Consider the following 18,884-nt stretch of genomic DNA (forward strand, 5'->3'; position numbering starts at 1 on the left):
GTATTAGGTTGAAAACCAAGAAAAATACCAAAAACAGAGCGTTCATCAAGTTTCTTTCTATGAGAAGTGATAGTGCTAGAGTAACAAAGGCAACCAAAAATAGGTAAAATGGAAAGATCATATAAAGTGCCATGCAGTTTTTCATATGGAGATCGATTATTTAAAAAAGGAGTGGGGATGTAGTTAATTAGAAGAACAACATGTAAAGCAGCAAAATGCCAAAAAATAGGAGTTAAATTGGCTTTAAAGAGTAAAGCACGAGTTACATTGGGAATATGTTGGTGTTTTCGTTCAACAATACCATTTTGCTCCGGTGTTTCAATGCAAGTTTTTTGATGAATAATGCCTTTTGAAGAAAAAAAGTTTGTCATAGAAAATTCAGCAACATTATCAATTCTAGTAGTCTTAACAGTAGTTTTGAAATGATTTTCAATATAAGATGTGAAATTAACAATATGATTGCGAACTTTAGATTTTGTATGCATATGAGTAATCCAAGTATATCGAGAAAAATCATCCACAATGGTTAAAAAATATCGAAAACCATGCATAGAAGCAACAGAGTAGGGACCCCAAATATCCATATGTAAAATATCAAAAATGCTAGTTGTACAAGACTTACTTAAAGCAAAAGAAAGTTTCTTATGCTTTCATGATGGCAAGTATCACATACACGCATACGTTTATTAGAAATGAAAGGATAAAGAGATCTCAAGACACGCAATCTTTCATCAGAAAGATGCCCCAATCTATAATGCCACAAATTGATATCCTTAATAGTATAATGAAAAGAATGAATAACATTGTTTGCGGCAATATTTTGCAAAACAGAATATTGAAAAACATACAAGTCATCCTTGGCTTCAACTATACTAATCCTCTCTTTGGTTTGATTGTCCTGTATCACACAGTTGGTGGATGAAAAAATTAAGTGACACTTCAGATTAGTAGATAATTTAGAAGCAGAAACAAGATTGAAAGTGAACTCTGACACATACAATACACTAGTGAGAAAGAATTTGTTATTAAAAATGACATTCCAGAAAACTTGGTGAAAACACGGTGCCCGGTAAACTAATAAGAACAGGTGGAATGCTTTTATATGATGTGAAATCAGACAGAGATGTGCATACATGGTCAGTTGCCCCAGAGTTTAAGATCCAGAGGCATCTGGTAGATTTAAGGATGTTGAAGAAAAAAAAATTACCTGGTGGAGACTGTGCTGCACCATTGGGAGCATAATAAACAGTGAAAGAATCACCTGGTTCACTTATTCTTGTTGTGGAATGGTAGTGTTTCTGCTAGTGTGTTGTTTGAACAGGGTAGAGAAAACTTGGTATTGTTGTGCTATCATGCGAATGTCTCCTTGTTTCTGTTCTTGATTGCAATGCTCATAAAAAAACTTCATCAGATAAAACAACATTATGAACTTGGTTAGTTTTAGTATGAGTGAAATTGAAACCAGGAGGAAAACCATGTTTGTGTAGCATGTGTCAGTGGTATGACCAGTTTTACCGCAATAGTGCATACTTTTCTGTGACTGTTGGTTCTGAAATTCTTGTTATCTTGATTAGGAAAACAAACATTCTTTGAGTGACCAATTTTTCTACAAAAAGAACAACTTGTAAAGATATTACGATTAGTGTTGGCATTGTTAATATTGGTAACCAAAACATTACTAGCCATTTGACGTTCTTGTTGAACAAGAGAGAAAATATTGGGTATGGGTGGTATAGGTTCCATAAGGAGGACATGTGAATGAATATTATGAAATTGGTCATTTAACCCACGCAAAAACTCATAGCCTGATCCTCGGTCCTTCTTTTACTAATGATCGAAGATGCAGAGCAAGAACAATCACAGATGGTATTTGGTCTAAAATTATCCAATTCATCCCAGATAATCCTAAGTTTTGTAAAATAATCTGTGACAGACAATTTACCCTGATTTAAAGAAAAAGCTTCCATTTGTAAATCAAATATTCTAGAAAGGTCCCCTTGAGAAAATCTCGTTTCAAATTGTTCCAAACAACCACAACTTTATCCATCCAAATTATACTTTGTCTAATAGGAAGGGAAATAGAATGGACTAACCATGACACTACAATGTTGTTTCCCTTTATCCAAGCTGAGAAAGTAGGATCGTCCTTCGGTGGGCAAGGATGTGTACCCATGATGAACTCCACTTTGTTTTTTGTGATTAAGGTAGTGATGACTGTTCCTGCCGGTTGACTTGCTTCGCCGGTGGACTCAAACGACAACCTTTGGTCCTCCTATCTCTGCCTGAGAATCGTTCTTCCTTGATCAAAGAATCTCTCACCTGCAAAGACAAAGGGCGCCTTGACGGCCGTTTGCACTCCGACGCTCAAGTCAGTATAAGGGCAAAGAAACACCAAGTGTATAAAGTAGTTTCATTCTTAGAAACTTTGTACCTTTCTAGGGTTCTTGGCACCCTTTGTCTAGGGTTCCTTTGAGAACATCCTTGCGCCGCTATTTACATCATCTTGGTGTATTTGGCACATAGAACTTCCCTTAACTGTAGTGCAACGACTAACAGTGGCCGCCTGGGTACCAACTTGTGCACCTAATCTCTGGTGTCATCTGTTTCTGCGGGTGCCCTAAGTATTCACGTGCCATGCATGCAACTTCCCTTGGAAACCCTAACCCTAATGGTCCTTAGCGCCTCCAAGGGGTATTCTCACGTGTCGTGCCTGTACGCGCTATACACACCATGTGCATGGATTCGTCGTGACTTAAACCATTCCCTTATATGATGTTTTAACAAATAACTTAGTATAATACTAGGGCCCACCTTACATGGCCCCCTATCACGTATAAACTGTTGATGTCTGATCTCTCCCCCTGTTGACGAGGTCTGATGTCGATCTTCAACATCGAGGTCTATGGTACCGATGTCCGAAGACTGACCAGTCTCCTAATAAGTGCGTCTGGGGCACCCCTTATGTGGCTCCCTTCCACTATCAGGCACCGGTGTGTGATGTCTAAGGTTAGTCTCTGGAACTGATGACCGAGGACTGGTCGGGACACAACCTACGTGGCCCTAGTGTCGAGCTGTAACTTGTTTCAGCGAAGATATTAAGTGATCGCCCTGGGCAACCTACGTGGCACTGAGTAACGGAACATGAACAGTACACCGTAGTGACGTCTCACCATACTTTTTAAATCAGCGTACACGTGGCAAGATCAACAACCATCGCTTGCGCTTCTTCGTAAACTATTCAAACGTTTAAATCCTTACACTCTCTTCATTTTTTCATTACTTTCACTTAAGCAAATCCTTCCTCAAGCATTTCTTTGAAACTCTCTCTCTTCTCTTTCCAAAAACTCAAACCTTCAATCTCAACTTATTCAAAGGTATGATTTTTACTCATCGATTGCTCTTGCTTTATGATTCCGCTGCCCATAACATGCTATAACTGTTCTGGGATTGTTTACGTTTTCTGCATTTTAGGTTTTCTGCACTTTACATTTCCCCTGTTTTACGCTTCGCAACTCTGTTTCTCTGGGTTTTCTGGGTCGCGTCTTCGTCTTCTTCTGAACCCTCATTTTCTTCCTTTCTCTTCTCTCTTTTTAGCTTTTCACGAGATGGCCATAATGAAAACAACACTGAACCCTCCACCCCTTGTTAACTAAAAGCCAATTACCACTAGGTCGCTGAAGCCCTCCTGGTTGAGACCTCTCAACTGAACACCCACGAAGACATAGACATGTACAAACAGAGTGAATCTCAAAATAAATTCCACATCTTCGGGAAAGAGCTTGACGTGTTCTTGAAGGTCCTTCCTTGCAAGAGGGGGGTCCCTATGTGTGCTGATGATCGGGCACACCCTAACGAGCCCTTCTTCTTCATGTACACCACAGCCTTCAAGCGGCTCAAACTCCACCTTCCTTTCACGAGGTTTGAGCGCGCCCTACTCACCGAGGTCAACGTGGCCCCGACCCAACTGCATCCCAATAGTTAGGCGTTCGTGCGAGCCTTCGCGATCCTCTACAACTACCTGGGGCATCCTCCCTTCGTAGATTCCTTCCTTTACTTCTTTGAGGCCAAGAACCCGGGAGAGAAGCTATGGCTGAGCTTCAACGGGTCGGCGGGGGAGGCCCCTCTTGACCCTTTCCAAGCAGTCATACAAGGGCTTCAAGAAGAAGTTCTTGAAGATCTGCTATAGCATCCACGACCCCACCCTCCTGGATGGGTTCCCCCTCTATTGGGTGGAGAAGCCTGGACTAAAAAAGCCAAGGAGTGGTGTTTGACAAATTGTGAGATATATCAACTACTCTTAGGCTTGAGAGTGGTGTTTGACACCGCCAATTGATTAAGCTTGAATTCTGCGCCAAAGCTCTTGAGGGCTATATTGGTACTGCTCTTATTTCTGCTTTGCCTATACCTTAACTTGATTTATTGTGGTCAATTGCATGTCCTGACCCTTCGTTGTTACTTGTTGTCTTTGTGCAAACATGGCCATCAATGAGGACAAAAAGAAGAAATTGGTCGATCTGCTAGTTAAGCGTACGAAGAAGCTTCTTTTTTAGAAGTTCTAAGAGGTCGTCCAATTGGAAGCGAAAATCTTGCCTCTTCGCAATAAGGTGGTCGACCAGGAGGAGAAGGTCGAGGGAATGCAGTCCAAAATGGCAAGGTTGGAGGAGGGGGCCACCCAGCGGGAAGTCCAGCTAGGGCAGGTGGAATGGGAGTTGGCTAAAAAGATCGAGCTCTTTAAGAAGACGGAAGAGGACCTCAACAACGATGTTGTCGACGCTTATAGCGAGGGGTTCCAAGATGCCATAGCTCAGTTTGCTTGCATGCATCCTGAGGTGGATCTTTCCCCTTTCGATGCGTCCAAATGTGTCGTTGGTGGGCAACTCGTGCTTAGAGAGTAGCCACATTGTAACTCTGTCTTCTTGAGGACTCATACTTTTGTAAATATTTATATAAATATTTCTTAGCATTTGTTTTTTCTTTAACTTCCTTTGTCTTGATCATTTTGTTGCCTTTACTTGCATTGACTTCAACTAACAGCGCTTTCGACACAAGTTCGCCTCTTAGGTAGCACGCTTTAACTTCATACACTTTATTTCTTGCCCTTTATTGTCTTCAAGGTACTGATGATGCGTGCATAGATCCTTTAACAGGCTCAGCCTTTGTTGTTCAAGGATAAGGGAAACTCCTCTTGCCGTTTTTGATCTTCTTCTTGCAAGGTAAGGCTTCCTGCTGACCTCGTCCCTACCCCCTTCAGATCGACGGGAATGCCTCGCTGGTGACACTGGTGAACCACACCCCTCTCGACCTTGGCTTACAAGCAAGGGAGAAGTGTACCCTTCCGATCCCGACCCTGCATCATGAGGGTAAGGGTGAGTTTAACTAGTGAGCCATATTGTTCGACCCTGGAGTTCTCACACAAGAGGGAGGCTCACTGTGGAACCATACTAATCCTGTCTTGGTGTTTCTAACCCGAGTGAACGGCTTTTAACCGACCTCGTCCTCGCCTATGGGACAAGGGAGGTTTTTAACTGTTGAATCGTACTGTTCCACCTTGGTATTCCCACGCAAGAGGGAGGCGCACTGAGGAACCATAATATTCCCAATCGTGGTGTTTCTAACCCAAGTGAACGGTTCTTAACTGAACACAACCTTGCTGTAAAAAGTCAAGGGACAGGTCTTTATCGGTTGAACCTTACTATTCTCAGCCTTGGTGTATCAGTTCAAGAGAGAGGTTCATTAACTAGCGAACCATACTATTCATCGCCTTGGTGAACTCACACAAGAGGGGGCTTACTGGGGGAACCATACTACCTCTAATCTTGGTGTATCACTTCAAGGGAGAGGTTCATTAACTGCACTGCACACATATTTCTTAATTAAATAACTGAAATTTTATTTGGGTGACCTTGTTAAAAAACCATACGAGGGAAAAAGAGTGTCCCCTTAAACCGTGTACAATGCAAAACATCTTTAACTAAAATAAAACTTAAGATTGGTCGCGTTCCAAGTACGAGGGATCACACCACCTTCTAATGTTTCGAGCTTCTATGCTCCATTCCCAAGGGCCTCTGTCACTCTGAAAGGACCAGTCCACTTGGGGGACAATTTGTTCTCTAGCTGGTACGGGTGGGCCTTTCGCATCACCAGGTCGGCGACCTGGAACTGCCGAGGTCTCAGCTTGGAGTTGTACTTGTACTCCACCATCCTCTTCAAGGCCTCAGCCTTAATCCTTGCTTCCTCCCTTACTTCATCCAGTAGGTTCAGGTTCACCTTCCTCTCTTCATTAGACTCTTCGATGACGAAGTTCTGGAAACGTGGTGAGTTCTCCTGAATTTCTACTGGAATCATCGCGTCCGAACCGTACACCAAGCTAAAGGGTCTTTCTCTGGTTGTGGACTGGGGAGTAGTGTGGTAAGCCCACACAATTCTAGGAACTTCTTCTGCCCAGGTCCCTTTGGCTCTGTCTAGTCTTCTCTTCAGACCTCAGAGCAGAACTCGGTTGGCAAACTCGACCTGCCCGTTCGTCTAGGGGTGTTCGACAGATACGAACACCTGCTTTACTCCTGGCTCTGTACATAGTTTGCCCAACTGTTGGCTCGCAAACTGGATACCATTATCGGACACTAACCTCTTTGGGATTCCAAAGCGGCATACTATGTTTTTCCACACAAAGTGCTGGATTTTGTGGGCTGTAATTTGCGCTAGTGGCTCAGTCTCTATCCACTTCGTGAAATATTCAATGGCAACCACGAGGTACTTCATCTGCCACACTGCTAAAGGGAAGGGCCCCAGAATGTCAATCCCCTAAGTATGAAATGGTCGTGGGCTGTAGATCGATCTGAGCTCTTCTAGGGGCGCCTTGTGCCAGTCGGCATGTTGCTGGCACTGTTTGCACCGCTGTGCATACCTCGTGCAATCTTCCCTCATGGTTGGCTAATAATATCCTGCACGAATGGCCTTCGACGAGAGGGATCGGCCGCCGACGTGGCTACCGCATATCCCCTCATGCAGTTCTGCCATAATGCGCATGCGTTGCTCACCACTTACACATAAAAAGGATAGGGTGGGTGAATCCATGCCTGAATAACTTTCCATCGATCAAGGTGTACTTGCTCGAATTTTTCTTGATTTTTCTGCCCTCTGAGGGCTCTAGCAGGAGTATTCCATCGGCCAAATAGTCTTGGTAAGGTGTCATCCAAGTTTCTCTTGTTTCGACTTGGTGAACCTGGGACGACATCTCCCCAGCAACCGGATACACGCTTATCTTGGGCGTTTTCAACGTCTCCTACGTTAACAACCGATGACTCCTCTTTACTCCTTCCGATGTGATGATCTGCTGGACTTTTGCCATATTGTCTGCGGTAGTTCGATGTGTCCTCAAGGTCTCCTGAATTATTGTCCTCTGCCTGCCCCCCTTGTCCGAATTGGCGAGCTTTGCAAGCAAGTTTGCTCGGGCATTTTGTTCTCTGGGTACGTGGACTAACTCAAACACCTCAAACATCTCCTTCAGAGCCTGGACGTACTCTAGGTATGCGGCCATTTGAGGGTCTTTAGCTTGGTACTCCCCCGTGACTTGACCTATGACCAACAAGGAGTCACTCTTCGCCAACAGACCTTTCGCACCCATCTCCTTTGCTAACAGCATCCCAGCAATCAAGGCCTCGTATTCTGCTTGGTTGTTACTCGCCTTGAAAGCGAATCGTAGGGCTTGCTCAATTAGCAACCCATTTGGTCCTTCCAAGATGACACCAACCTCACTACCCTGTTGATTTGAGGAACCATCTACAGAGAGCACCCATTTGAAACCTGCTCCTTCTTGGTGTGTGGCTGCCGAGGAGAGCTCTACTACGAAGTCAGCGTAAACCTGGCCTTTAATGGGGCCTCTAGGCTCATACTGCACATCAAACTCAGATAGCTCTACTACCCATCGCACCATCCTGCCTACCACACTGGCTTCTGTAAGACCTTGTGAATTGGAAGGTTTGTCATCACTACCACGGTGAAGCTCTGGAAGTAATGGCGAAGTCTTCGCGCTGAGAACACTACTGCCAACCGCTTTCTCTAAGGCCTGGTATCTCACCTCTGGCCCTTGCAACACTTTGCTGATGAAGTAGATCGGTTTCTACACCTGGTCCTACTCTTACAACAGAACCGAACTGATTGCTTCTTTGTAAATGCAAAGTATAGGCGGAGTGGAGTACCTAGTTCTGGCTTGCACAACACTGGTGGACTGGCCAAGTACTCCTTCAGCTTCACAAACACCTCTTTGCATTCTCTGGTCCAAACAAACCTACTGTTTCTCTTCAGGCACTGGAAATAAGGATGCCCCTTATCTCCTCCTGCAGATACGAATTTGGACAGAGTGGCCATGCGCCTTGTCAACTGCTGCACCTCCTTAACTGAGATCAGTCTCCTCATGGCTATTATTGTGGCGCACTTCTCAGGGTTCGCCTCTATTCCACGCTCGGTGAGTAGGAATCCTAAGAACTTGTCTGCCTCTACCCCGAACACACACTTCTCTGGGTTTAACTTCAGCTTGTACTTCGCTATCGTGGTGAATAGCTCTTTCAGGTCTGCTACGTGTTGCTCCCTCTGCTGGGAGGTGACCACCATGTCATCTACATATGCTTGGACATTTCACCCTAGCAGGGGCGTTAATACTTTGTCCATTAGCCTCTGGTAGGTAGCACATGCGTTCTTCAGCCCAAAGGGCATCACCTTATAACAATAACAAGACAACTTTGTCATGAACGCCGTCTTGCACTCGTCCCTGGGGTGCATCATGATCTGATTGTAACCAGAAAAGGCATCCAAGAAGTTGAGTAATTTGCATCGGGACGCACTGTCCACCAAAGCGTCAATATTGGGCAGCGGGTAGGAGTCCTTCGGACAGGCCTTATTGAGGTTTGTGAAGTCAACGCACATCCTCCACTTCCCGCTGGCCTTCTTCACTACTACCACATTGGCTAGCCATCCAGGGTACTGAATCTCCCTAATGTGGTCAGCCTTCAGTAGCTTCTCTGTCTCTTCGCGGACGACCTAACGCCTTTCCTTGTTGAACTTTCGTCTTCTCTGGCGCACAGGTCGGACCTGGGGATCCATGGTGAGGCGATGACACAGGAAGTCAGGATCTATGTCAGGCATGTCAGAGGCAGACCACGCGAAAGCACCACGGTGTCGTGCTATGACTTCGACAATCTGATCCTGTTTCTCTTGGCCTAAGGATTTGCCAAGCTTGAACATCATCCCACTGATCTCTCACTCTAGCACGTCTTCGGTTGGTTCGGATCGTCTCTCCCGAGCGATCTCTACACGGGTGACCCCTTCTTCCCTTAGAGGCTGAGTAGTAACAACGAACACCCGTTTCTTTGTCTTGAGGCTATTTTCATAACACTTTTTAGCCTACTTCTGGCCTGACTTGATGGTGATCATCGTACCCTCAAGGGAAGGCAACTTCATCTTCATATGCCTCGTAGAGGCAATCGCTCCAATCATGTTCAAAGCAGGTCTACCTAACAGTATATTGTAGGTTGATGGGGCGTTAACGACAAGATACCTGATGTTGGCAGTGCGTGAAGTTTTGCCATGCGTGAAAGTCGTCCTCTACCTGGTCTCCAGCGAAACCATACAAATATCCAGTATAGGGCCTCAACTGGTCTGGGGACAACTGCAACTTGTTGAAGGTCGACCAAAACATCACGTCGGCCAAACTTCCTTGGTCTACGAGGACGCAATGCACCCTCCTCCCTGCTGTGACTAATGAAATTACTATCGGGTCATTGTGACATTTTGGCGGTCGGCCTTGGTGAAGACGAGGTCGACATCTGGAGTCTGATACCTCTCGCGCGTACTTCTTCCGTTGGGAGGCAGCGCATCCTCCTCCTGAGAATCCTTCGGAGATGGTGTTGACCTCACCATGAATGGGCACCTCGTGCCCCTGATCTGCCCCTGCGGTCACTAATGCTTGATCGTTCTGTTGCTCCAGAAGGTAATCCTTCAAGAAGCCGCTCTTCACTAGCTCATCCAGTTGGTGTGCCAGGGCCAAGCAATTGCGTATATAGTGGTCATGTGCTTGGTGAAACTCGCACCAAGGGTTCTTGTTGGGTGCCATCTTCTTGTCCGTCTTCGCGAGTACCTTCAACCTTGCCGCTATGTTTGGAATAGCGATCAGCTCCTTGAGCTCTATACGAAAATTATGTTTCGGGAAAGGGTCCCTTCGTGTGCGTGTTCCCGCTTGAGACTGTTCATAGGGTTTCCCCATGCCCTTCTTCTCTGTCGTTGCCTCGTGCACCCTCATGGGCTGGGGTCGACCTACTGCTCAAGGTCGGACAAGACCGACGAGACCGCATTTCTCTGTGATTCGCTTGTTCGCAACAATGTGGGCCAAAGCCCGACGCCTGATCTCGGTGAAGGTCTTCGGATATAACCTTAGCAGTGATTCACTGAAAGCTCCTGGCAGCATTCCTTTGACGAAGGCGTGCACTGCCATGGCCTCATCTATGGGTTTCAACCTTAGCACCTGGACTCCTTCAAGGACTCCACCTGGTACTGTTTAATGTCAAAGACATCATAAGAGAGTTGAGTGGGGGCCTTGTTAACAAGGTATTGTTCCCTAAACAGTGTCGCGAACTGGTCGAAGGTAGTGATGTGTCCATCAAGGAGGCTGACGAACCACTCCAACGTCGCGTCTGCCAACGTGCTAATAAGCAGCTTGCAGTACACAACGTTAGACCCTCCTATGAGCATCATCTGATTGTGGAACGCTGTGAGATGGGCCTCTGGGTCCTCTACACCTGTGAAGGTGACCTTCGGACCCAGAGATGTGGTTGGCAACGTTGTATCCATGATCGCTTGAGAGAACGGCATGGGACGTGCCCTAAGTGGTACAGGTGGGGCACGTTCATCCACCGCACGCTCCCCCACTTGTTGCAAATATCTGCACAGTTCCTCATTGGTTATGTGCAGTTCCTTGTTCTCCGCACGTGATGCAACAATTTCAACCCTAGATGCTGCCACCTCCGCTTGGAGGGCACGCATAGTCTCCAAGATTTGTTGCGTGGTAAAATTGTCCCCTCTAGGGGGCACAAAACCTGTGGCTAGAGCAGATCCTTGCCTCATACTCCTCATATCGTTGGTAAAAGCTCTCAACACGATTGTGAGTGAGACCTTGTTTTAACGGGCCCCACGGTGGACGCCAAATGTTCCTGTCAGTTGACTTGCTTCCCCAATTGACTCGAACGGCAACCTTTGGTCCTCCTATCTCCGCCTGAGAATCGTTCTTCCTTGATCAAAGAATCTCTCACCTGCAAAGACAAAGGGCGCCTTGACGGCCGTTTGCACTCTGACGCTCAAGTCAGTATAAGGGCAAAGAAACACCAAGTGTATAAAGTAGTTTCAGTCTTAGAAACTTTGTACCTTGTTAGGGTTTTTGACACCCTTTATATAGGTTAAAACTAGGGTTTACCTTTGTGTTGTTACCCTTGTTTAGGGTTCCTTGGGGAACGTCCTTGCGCCGCTATTTACCTAATCTCTAACATCATCTATTTTTGCGGGTGCCCTAAGTATTCACATGCCATGCATGCAGCTTTCCTTGGAAACCCTAACCCTAATGGTCCTTAGTGCCTCCAAGGAGTATTCTCAAGTGTCGTGCCTGTATGCGCTATACACACCACGTGCATGGATCCCTTGTGACTTATGTCTTTCCCTTATATGATGTTTTAACTGATAACTTAGTATAATATTAGGGCCCACCTTACATGGCCCCCTATCACGTATAAACTGTCGAAGTCTGATCTCTCCCCCTGTTGACGAGGTTTGATGTCGATCTCCAACATCGGGGTCTATGGTACCGATGTCCGAAAACTAACCAGTCTCCTGATAGGTGCGTCTGGGACACCCCTTACGTGGCCCCCTTCCACTATCAGGCACCGGTGTGCGATGTCTGAGGTCAGTCTCTGGAACTGATGCCTAGTCGGGACACAGGACAATGACAAACCTACTCCAGGAATGATAATTTGTTGAATCCATCACTAGTGAGACAAGCGAAGCCACTAGATTTTCGCTGGGATGAAGGTAGAGATAGCTATTCGTTAATGAATCTGAAGGAGTTGGTCTCCCCGCTTCTTTTTCTGCCATAACCCTAATGAAAAACAAGAAAAACAAAGTAAGAACACGTGAATTAAAAAGAAGAACAAGGAAAGAAGTCAAAAACCAGAGCACGCAATAGAGCTCTTCAAAAGAAGAGCTTTGATACCATAACACAATAAACCGCAATCCCTAAGATTGCACAACATTTGTAGTGAAGTGAAAAACGGCAAGAGTGTGCGTGAGAAGAAACTAAAGAAAAGAGCAAAAATAAAACCCTAAGAGAAGCTCTGTGATGAGAAATGGAGAAGATGAAGAAAAGATGAAAGGGAAAAGAAAAAGGGAATCTGCTGATGTGTATTCAAAACATGTGTTAAAGGTGTTTTTACATAAGAAAAAAAAAGAAAAGGTATTGGACCAAAAATAGTGGGCCATGCAACAAACACTCACTGCCAAAAAGAAAAAGACTTTGGCCAGAGAAGAAGTTTATCATTTAGTTAAATAAAATTGTATCCTGTTAACCTATATACGTAACAATTTTTTTGTATCATTTTCCTAATATTTCACTTAAATTATACCAGAGACATAAATTTTCCGAATTTCACTCAACTCCATTGTTCCACCAAGTAGGATTTCTCCATCTTTTGTCATCAACATAGTTGTGCATAGGAGTTTGTGCCCGTGCTATGTCGTTTTGCAATTGTTCTGAATCGAATCTGAAGCTGAATCCTATTAGTAAAGTCTGAATCAATGTCTTCAATTGAGGCTGAGCTTGGAATGCATCGGTGAGTCGTTATGCCAATGTGTACAATTTTAGCTGTAAGTGGTACTTTTATGCAGAAAAAACGAGTGGCTTATGGTGAGGCGATTGTGGTGAAGGGAGAACTATGATGAAATCCATGAAAGTTTCAGTCCATATGGTAGAGAAGGTATGTGGGAAATGGTTGAAGAAGCCCCATGTTAACAAACTAAGCACATGCTGCAATAAATTTCTCAACCTGCTTGACACCTTTCCAATTGAATTTCTCTATGACACGTTTATATATGTGTTTAACATGTACCCATTTGGAGAGTTGAATGAAAGTCATGAAAGACCCTAGAAGTGAAAGGAGAATGGGAAGGGAATGACTTATAAGACAATGACTTATACACACAAACTATATAACAAAAGATTAAACTAGTTAAGTTACATAATTGTACAGCTGAAGTATTATTTTTATAAGATAAAAAAGTAATATATTTCTAACTTAGTCGGAATCTTGGGTTCAATATGTTGAGTTAGTTACAGTAGAGCTTCGCAGTTTAAAGCCCTGTCATTAAAAAAATGGGTACAGGATGACGCCGGCTTATGGCAAATACATAGGAATTTCGCATGATTCAGCCATGAATTTGATTCGCATCTTTAGTAGAATGATGCAGTCATAGGTTTGACTTATAACCCAATTGCTTCTCCACAGAACTTTTCTAATTCCCTTTCCACCCAGCTTCCTACTTCATACTCCTTCTCATTTCTCATAAACAACTTCATCTGCCCTACAATAATTTCCTCGATACAACCAATTGTATTAAGTCCTACGTAGCACACAAGAAGCCCAAATACGCTAAAGCACAAAATTGTGGCCCTTCATAATCTCCCCATAAATCCTTACACATTTATGTTGAGAGCAACCAAAGTGGTAACCCAAGAGACCATGGTTGAAAAGTCCCATATGCCATAATTGTACGGTCTTGAAGGGAATTGAAGAAAATGGCCAGGTTGAGGGTGTTGTCTGAGCTTGACACAGCCAGAACGCAGTACTATCACTTCAAAGCCATCATCATTGCAGGGATGGGGCTCTTCACCGATGCGTATGACCTTTTTTCAATCACTCTCATCATCAAGATTATGGGAAGGGTATATTACGACGACCGCAAGGACCAAAACCGGTTTGAGGCCCCGCCGCTCGTCATCTCCTCCCTGGTTGCTACCGCGCTTCTAGGCACCGCCGTCGGCCAGCTCGTCTTCGGAAGGCTCGGCGACCTCAAGGGGCGCCTGCGAGTGTACGGATTCGCCTTGCTGTTGATGGTCTTCAGCTCCTTGGCCTCTGCCTTCTCCATTTGCATAAGAAAAACCTGCGTTTTCGTCACTCTTGGCTTCTTCAGGTTTCAAAATCCATACATACAAACCTTTTTACATTCATAATCTTATCTCTTAACATTTGTGTGGTCTTTCTACCTTAAACTGATATAATTCATATGATATTAGAAGGTAAATTTTCTTACTTTAGACATGTAACTGGTATAAAAGTCAACTTTTAATAATGATTTAAGTGTTAATTGATGTAAAAAGTTTATTACTTTCTACACTAATTATAACTAGTTTCAAATTATTAACTGGTTAAATTGATCTCATACCTTAGTTTATGAAAGTTGACTTTCATGAATTATTTCAAGTTAGTAAATTATCTTGAGATTGAATTTCAGTATACCACTTGTTAAAGACTAGGCCATCTTGGCCACACATAGTAATTGCATCTGGTTGAAGATTTTTTTAGCATGTTTTTTTTTATTGATAAATAATAGTAATAAAAAAAAGTGTTGGATTTGAGTTTATGATGAGAATGGATTATGTTTAGGTTTATGTTGGGGCTGGGGATTGGTGGGGACTACCCTCTGTCTTCAACGATAATGTCGGAGTTTGCGAACAAAAGGACACGAGGGTCGTTCATAGCGGCGGTGTTTTCGATGCAAGGATTCGGCATATTGGCATGCTCCACCGTGACGATAGTCGTGTGCTCCATATTTCATGCGGCGTCGAAGTCGTCGGAGGCTGATGTTGCATGGAGGTTGATACTGATGCTGGGGTCCGTTCCGGCGGCCATGACTTATTACTGGCGCATGATGATGCCCGAAACTGCCAGGTAGTTTACCTGCCTCCGTTGACTATTTTGACTTTCCACATTCACACTTTTTAATTGTAATAATAGTAATAATAACTTTTTCTTGCGTCCAAAAATATGAGATAAATATATGATGTGTCCTGTCTTTGTAATAATCAATTGCTCATTTTGGTGAAGAAGCATATAAACAAAAATTGACAAAGACATGCCTTCTAGTCGAATTTTTCTTTCAAAATAAGTGTGTGAATACGAAATAAGATAAGTGGCGTGCAATGAAGGGAGAGAAAAGAAAAGAAATTATAAATATGCATATGTAAATTGGGTTTGTTATTTTTATCAATTAAATAATAATAAAAATTAACACTTTAAAAGTGTTCCAATTCCTATAAAAAAAACATAACCAACTTAGTTACAGGATGTGTTGGAATCTAGGCTTACTACATAATTGTGCATCAAAAATTGAAAGTTAATACATTCTTATTAAAAGAACAACTATGCCACAAACCATTATTGGATTCATTCCAGCTTCAAAATTACGAATTCAGTTTTGTCCTCCATCCTAATTTGCTTCATGCCATGAGCCTGCTATTCTTAAAACACTTCTTCTTCTCCTCCACAACCTTCTTTTACAACCGGCATGCGCATCCTTTGGTTGGCTCCCACACGTGCCTTCCATTTGCACCCAACTCTTCCGCTCATAAGTCCCATTGCTTCATCTCCCACTCAAATCCACATATTCTTCATGCTACCTACGAACCTCCTTCTAACATCTTACCTTCACCTTCATCCTCAACCTGCACAAATAAAAACCAAGAGTTCCCGGTCATCAATAGTACAATAATTATAAACCTTTCACTTAATTACCTTTACAACTAAACCCAAAACCCATATACCAGTTGCACTTCTCTACCCACTCTTCACCTTCACATAGGTTAGGATTTAGTAGTCAATCCGAGAAAACATAGCTAAAAGATTTCATTCTATATTTCAAACATAACCGGGTTTTAACTTCTACCATTTGAAAATTTTCTTCCGCATCAAGAGATAACTCTATTTCTATGATCCCAAATACTCCACACAACAGTAGTCCAAACATCTTTCCAAACCATATTTTGTTTGGTATACATATGTATCAAGTAAAAATTCAAAATAATATTTCAAATCATTATGTTGAACACACAACAGGCTTAACCACTTGAAGCAATTATTCCAAACCTTAACCACTTGAAGCAATTATTCCAAACCTAGTACACTATTTTACACTCTAGAAACAAGTGTTGGTTTGATTCTTTCCTGTCATGGCATAAAACACCCACGACCACTCTTCTTAACAAATTTACTTGTAGTAAGTACTTTTGAGAGCGCCTTATACAACTATACATGTTTAAATACATCTTTATCATTACCAATGACATAATTAAACAAGCATTCATAAATTGTTTTAACAGAAAAACAACCAAATTCCTTTTTTCAAACCTTTTTATCTTGTAGCTCTGTGTTACCTTGTACATTTGACAGATTCCTTAATAACTTGGGTTTGTATTCACTTGAAATTTGTTTGATTGGGGATGGGGAGGAAGAGAAGTTAATTTGCGAAGAAGAAGGGATATGACCATTGATTTGAACGAGTGACTATGAAAAGACAAGAAAGAAAACAGAAAAAATGTTGATTTGATAATTTCATTACTTCAAAGTTTAAAATGTTTAAAATTTTCCCATTTTTTACATGAAGTTATATTTTAATTAAAAAAATATTTTTTGTTTTTAACTGTTATAATCTAAAACAATTTAATATTATATTATCAACATATCATGAATTTACATCTTAATAAATTTTATTTTATTTTTTACTTTTAATTGTTATAATATGAAACAATTTAGTCTTTTATTGTGTTGTATTTTCAACATATCACAACTATAAGAAGATAAATATAAATGAAATAGACTTAGATAAATCCCACACATGTAAACACGATTTGCATAAAAATTGCACATGATTGACTATATGACAAATAAAATTATTTTGATCTTCTTCTTTCCCTCTGTTTATTTTCTTCTTTCAAACGGATGATTCAGTAGAATTGCTTTAGTGAAGAAGAAAAAAATGGAGTGGAAAGAAACATGTGGCTTCCTATTCTTATTCAGGTACATGTAAGAATTTTTACCAAATCAATTAATTACATTAAAAAGACCAAGAAAACCAAGTATCCTACGTGCAGCAATGAAAGAATGGGAGGCATAAAATAGAAATGTCCTAGTTGAAGGCGAATAAAAGTGAGAAATGATATAAAGTATGAATGCGATAGTTTGAAAGAGATGTGGTGAAGTATGAATGTGAAAAGGATAGAATGTTTGTGAAGTAAAGAAAGTGATATGCAATGCAATGATCAGGTACACAGCGTTAGTGGAGCAGAATGTGATGCAAGCAGCAAAGGACATGGAGAAAGTTCTTGACGTAAGACTGAGCATGATTGCTGAGGAATATCCTTTGCCACCAGTTCCACATCCGTACCCTCTCTTTTCGAGGGAGTTCTTCCGTCGCCATGGACGTGACCTTTTTGCATGTTCTTCAACATGGTTCCTGGTGGACATTGTGTTCTACAGTCAAGTTTTGTTCCAAAGTGAAATATACAAACGGTACCTGGACGAAAAGGACAAACAGAACGTGTACCAAGAGGCTATCCACGTGGCTTGGATCCAAGCCGTTATTGCAGTGTGTTCCACCATCCCTGGTTACTTCTTTTCTGTGTACTTTATTGACAGATGGGGCAGGGTCAAAATCCAAATGATGGGTTTTTTCTTCATGGCACTCATCTTTTTCATCATTGGGGTTCCCTATTACTCTTATTGGACTACTGAGGAACATGAAGAGAACAAATGGTTCATGGTTTTGTATGGCCTTGCTTTTTTCTTTGCTAACTTTGGCCCCAACACTACCACTTTCATAGTCCCGGCTGAGCTTTTCCCAGCAAGGTTTAGGTCAACTTGTCATGGCATTTCTGGGGCAGCTGGCAAGGTCGGGGCAATGATTGGGTCTGTGGGCTTTCTTTGGGCTTCTCATAAGAAGAAGGAGAATGGGTACAGTAAGGGAATTGGGATGCAAGTCACCCTTATCATACTTGGAGGGGTGTGCTTATTGGGAATGTTGATCACATACTTTTTCACTACGGAAACCATGGGAAGGTCCTTGGAAGAGAATGAGGTTGATAGTGTCACCGATGAAGTTGAAGAACGTGACAATCTTTGATTCATGGATATACGTGCATTGTGGCAAATGTTAATTTTCTGTTCATAAGTTTTGTTGATAAGTAATAGATATTATAATGTAACATTTTGAAGTGATAGAAAAAACACTCAAATGGTGAATAGTACATGGAAGATTTGTGTGTATATATAGTTTTTACAGTCATACGCAGAAGAGTATCTAATGTTTTTGGTTGGTATTTGAGCTAGTAGAAATTATTCTCACTTGTTTGTTTGGTTGCTCCTTCTCGTGTCCATTAAAAGAAATATAAGTTTTTTTAAAAAAGAAAATCACATATAATCGAAAGACGCTCAATAATATTTTTTATGAAGAAAACAAACTTAGTTACTATTAAAATTACAGTATGAATATCTAGACTATCATCAGATACCATATTTGAGTTACTGTTTTTAAAATAACCAAATCAATATACTAATTAGTATTGTAACAAATTAAAAGTTAGAAGAAAATTAGGAATTCAAGACTCAATCTAGACCTAATTGTAGTAAGTATTAATTATATCTCGAAAGGAATAACAAATTATAAATAGAAGATTTTGAAAACAAATAAAGACAAGTAAAAAATATTGAATTTTCTAATTTAAGAGGTTCCATGAGGTATTAGCTAGAACATTTTCAGCTAGAATATTTTGACCTTTGGAAAGTTCGGATTAAGGACTT

The 18,884-nt window shown here is 42.1% G+C and overlaps 2 protein-coding genes across 2 annotated transcripts; one reads left to right on the forward strand and one right to left on the reverse strand.

Moving 5' to 3' along the window:
• Positions 1–7,282: 7,282 nt before the first annotated feature.
• Positions 7,283–8,610, reverse strand: LOC137809165 (uncharacterized). The gene is made up of 2 exons (XM_068610302.1): positions 8,199–8,610; positions 7,283–8,085 (listed from the first exon to the last, which is right to left on the reverse strand). The coding sequence occupies exons 1-2, from the start codon at positions 8,608–8,610 to the stop codon at positions 7,283–7,285; spliced, it is 1,215 nt and encodes a 404-aa protein (XP_068466403.1).
• A 4,770-nt stretch (positions 8,611–13,380) lies between these two features.
• LOC137810858 (putative inorganic phosphate transporter 1-8) lies at positions 13,381–18,427 on the forward strand. Its single transcript, XM_068612324.2, has 3 exons — positions 13,381–14,223; positions 14,697–14,981; positions 17,352–18,427. The coding sequence occupies exons 1-3, from the start codon at positions 13,829–13,831 to the stop codon at positions 18,205–18,207; spliced, it is 1,536 nt and encodes a 511-aa protein (XP_068468425.1). The 5' UTR covers positions 13,381–13,828; the 3' UTR covers positions 18,208–18,427.
• Positions 18,428–18,884: the final 457 nt, after the last annotated feature.

The sequence above is a fragment of the Phaseolus vulgaris genome, chromosome 2 (genome assembly GCF_051622355.1).
Source record: "Phaseolus vulgaris cultivar YP4 chromosome 2, ASM5162235v1, whole genome shotgun sequence".
In the NCBI taxonomy this organism is placed as follows: domain Eukaryota; kingdom Viridiplantae; phylum Streptophyta; class Magnoliopsida; order Fabales; family Fabaceae; genus Phaseolus; species Phaseolus vulgaris.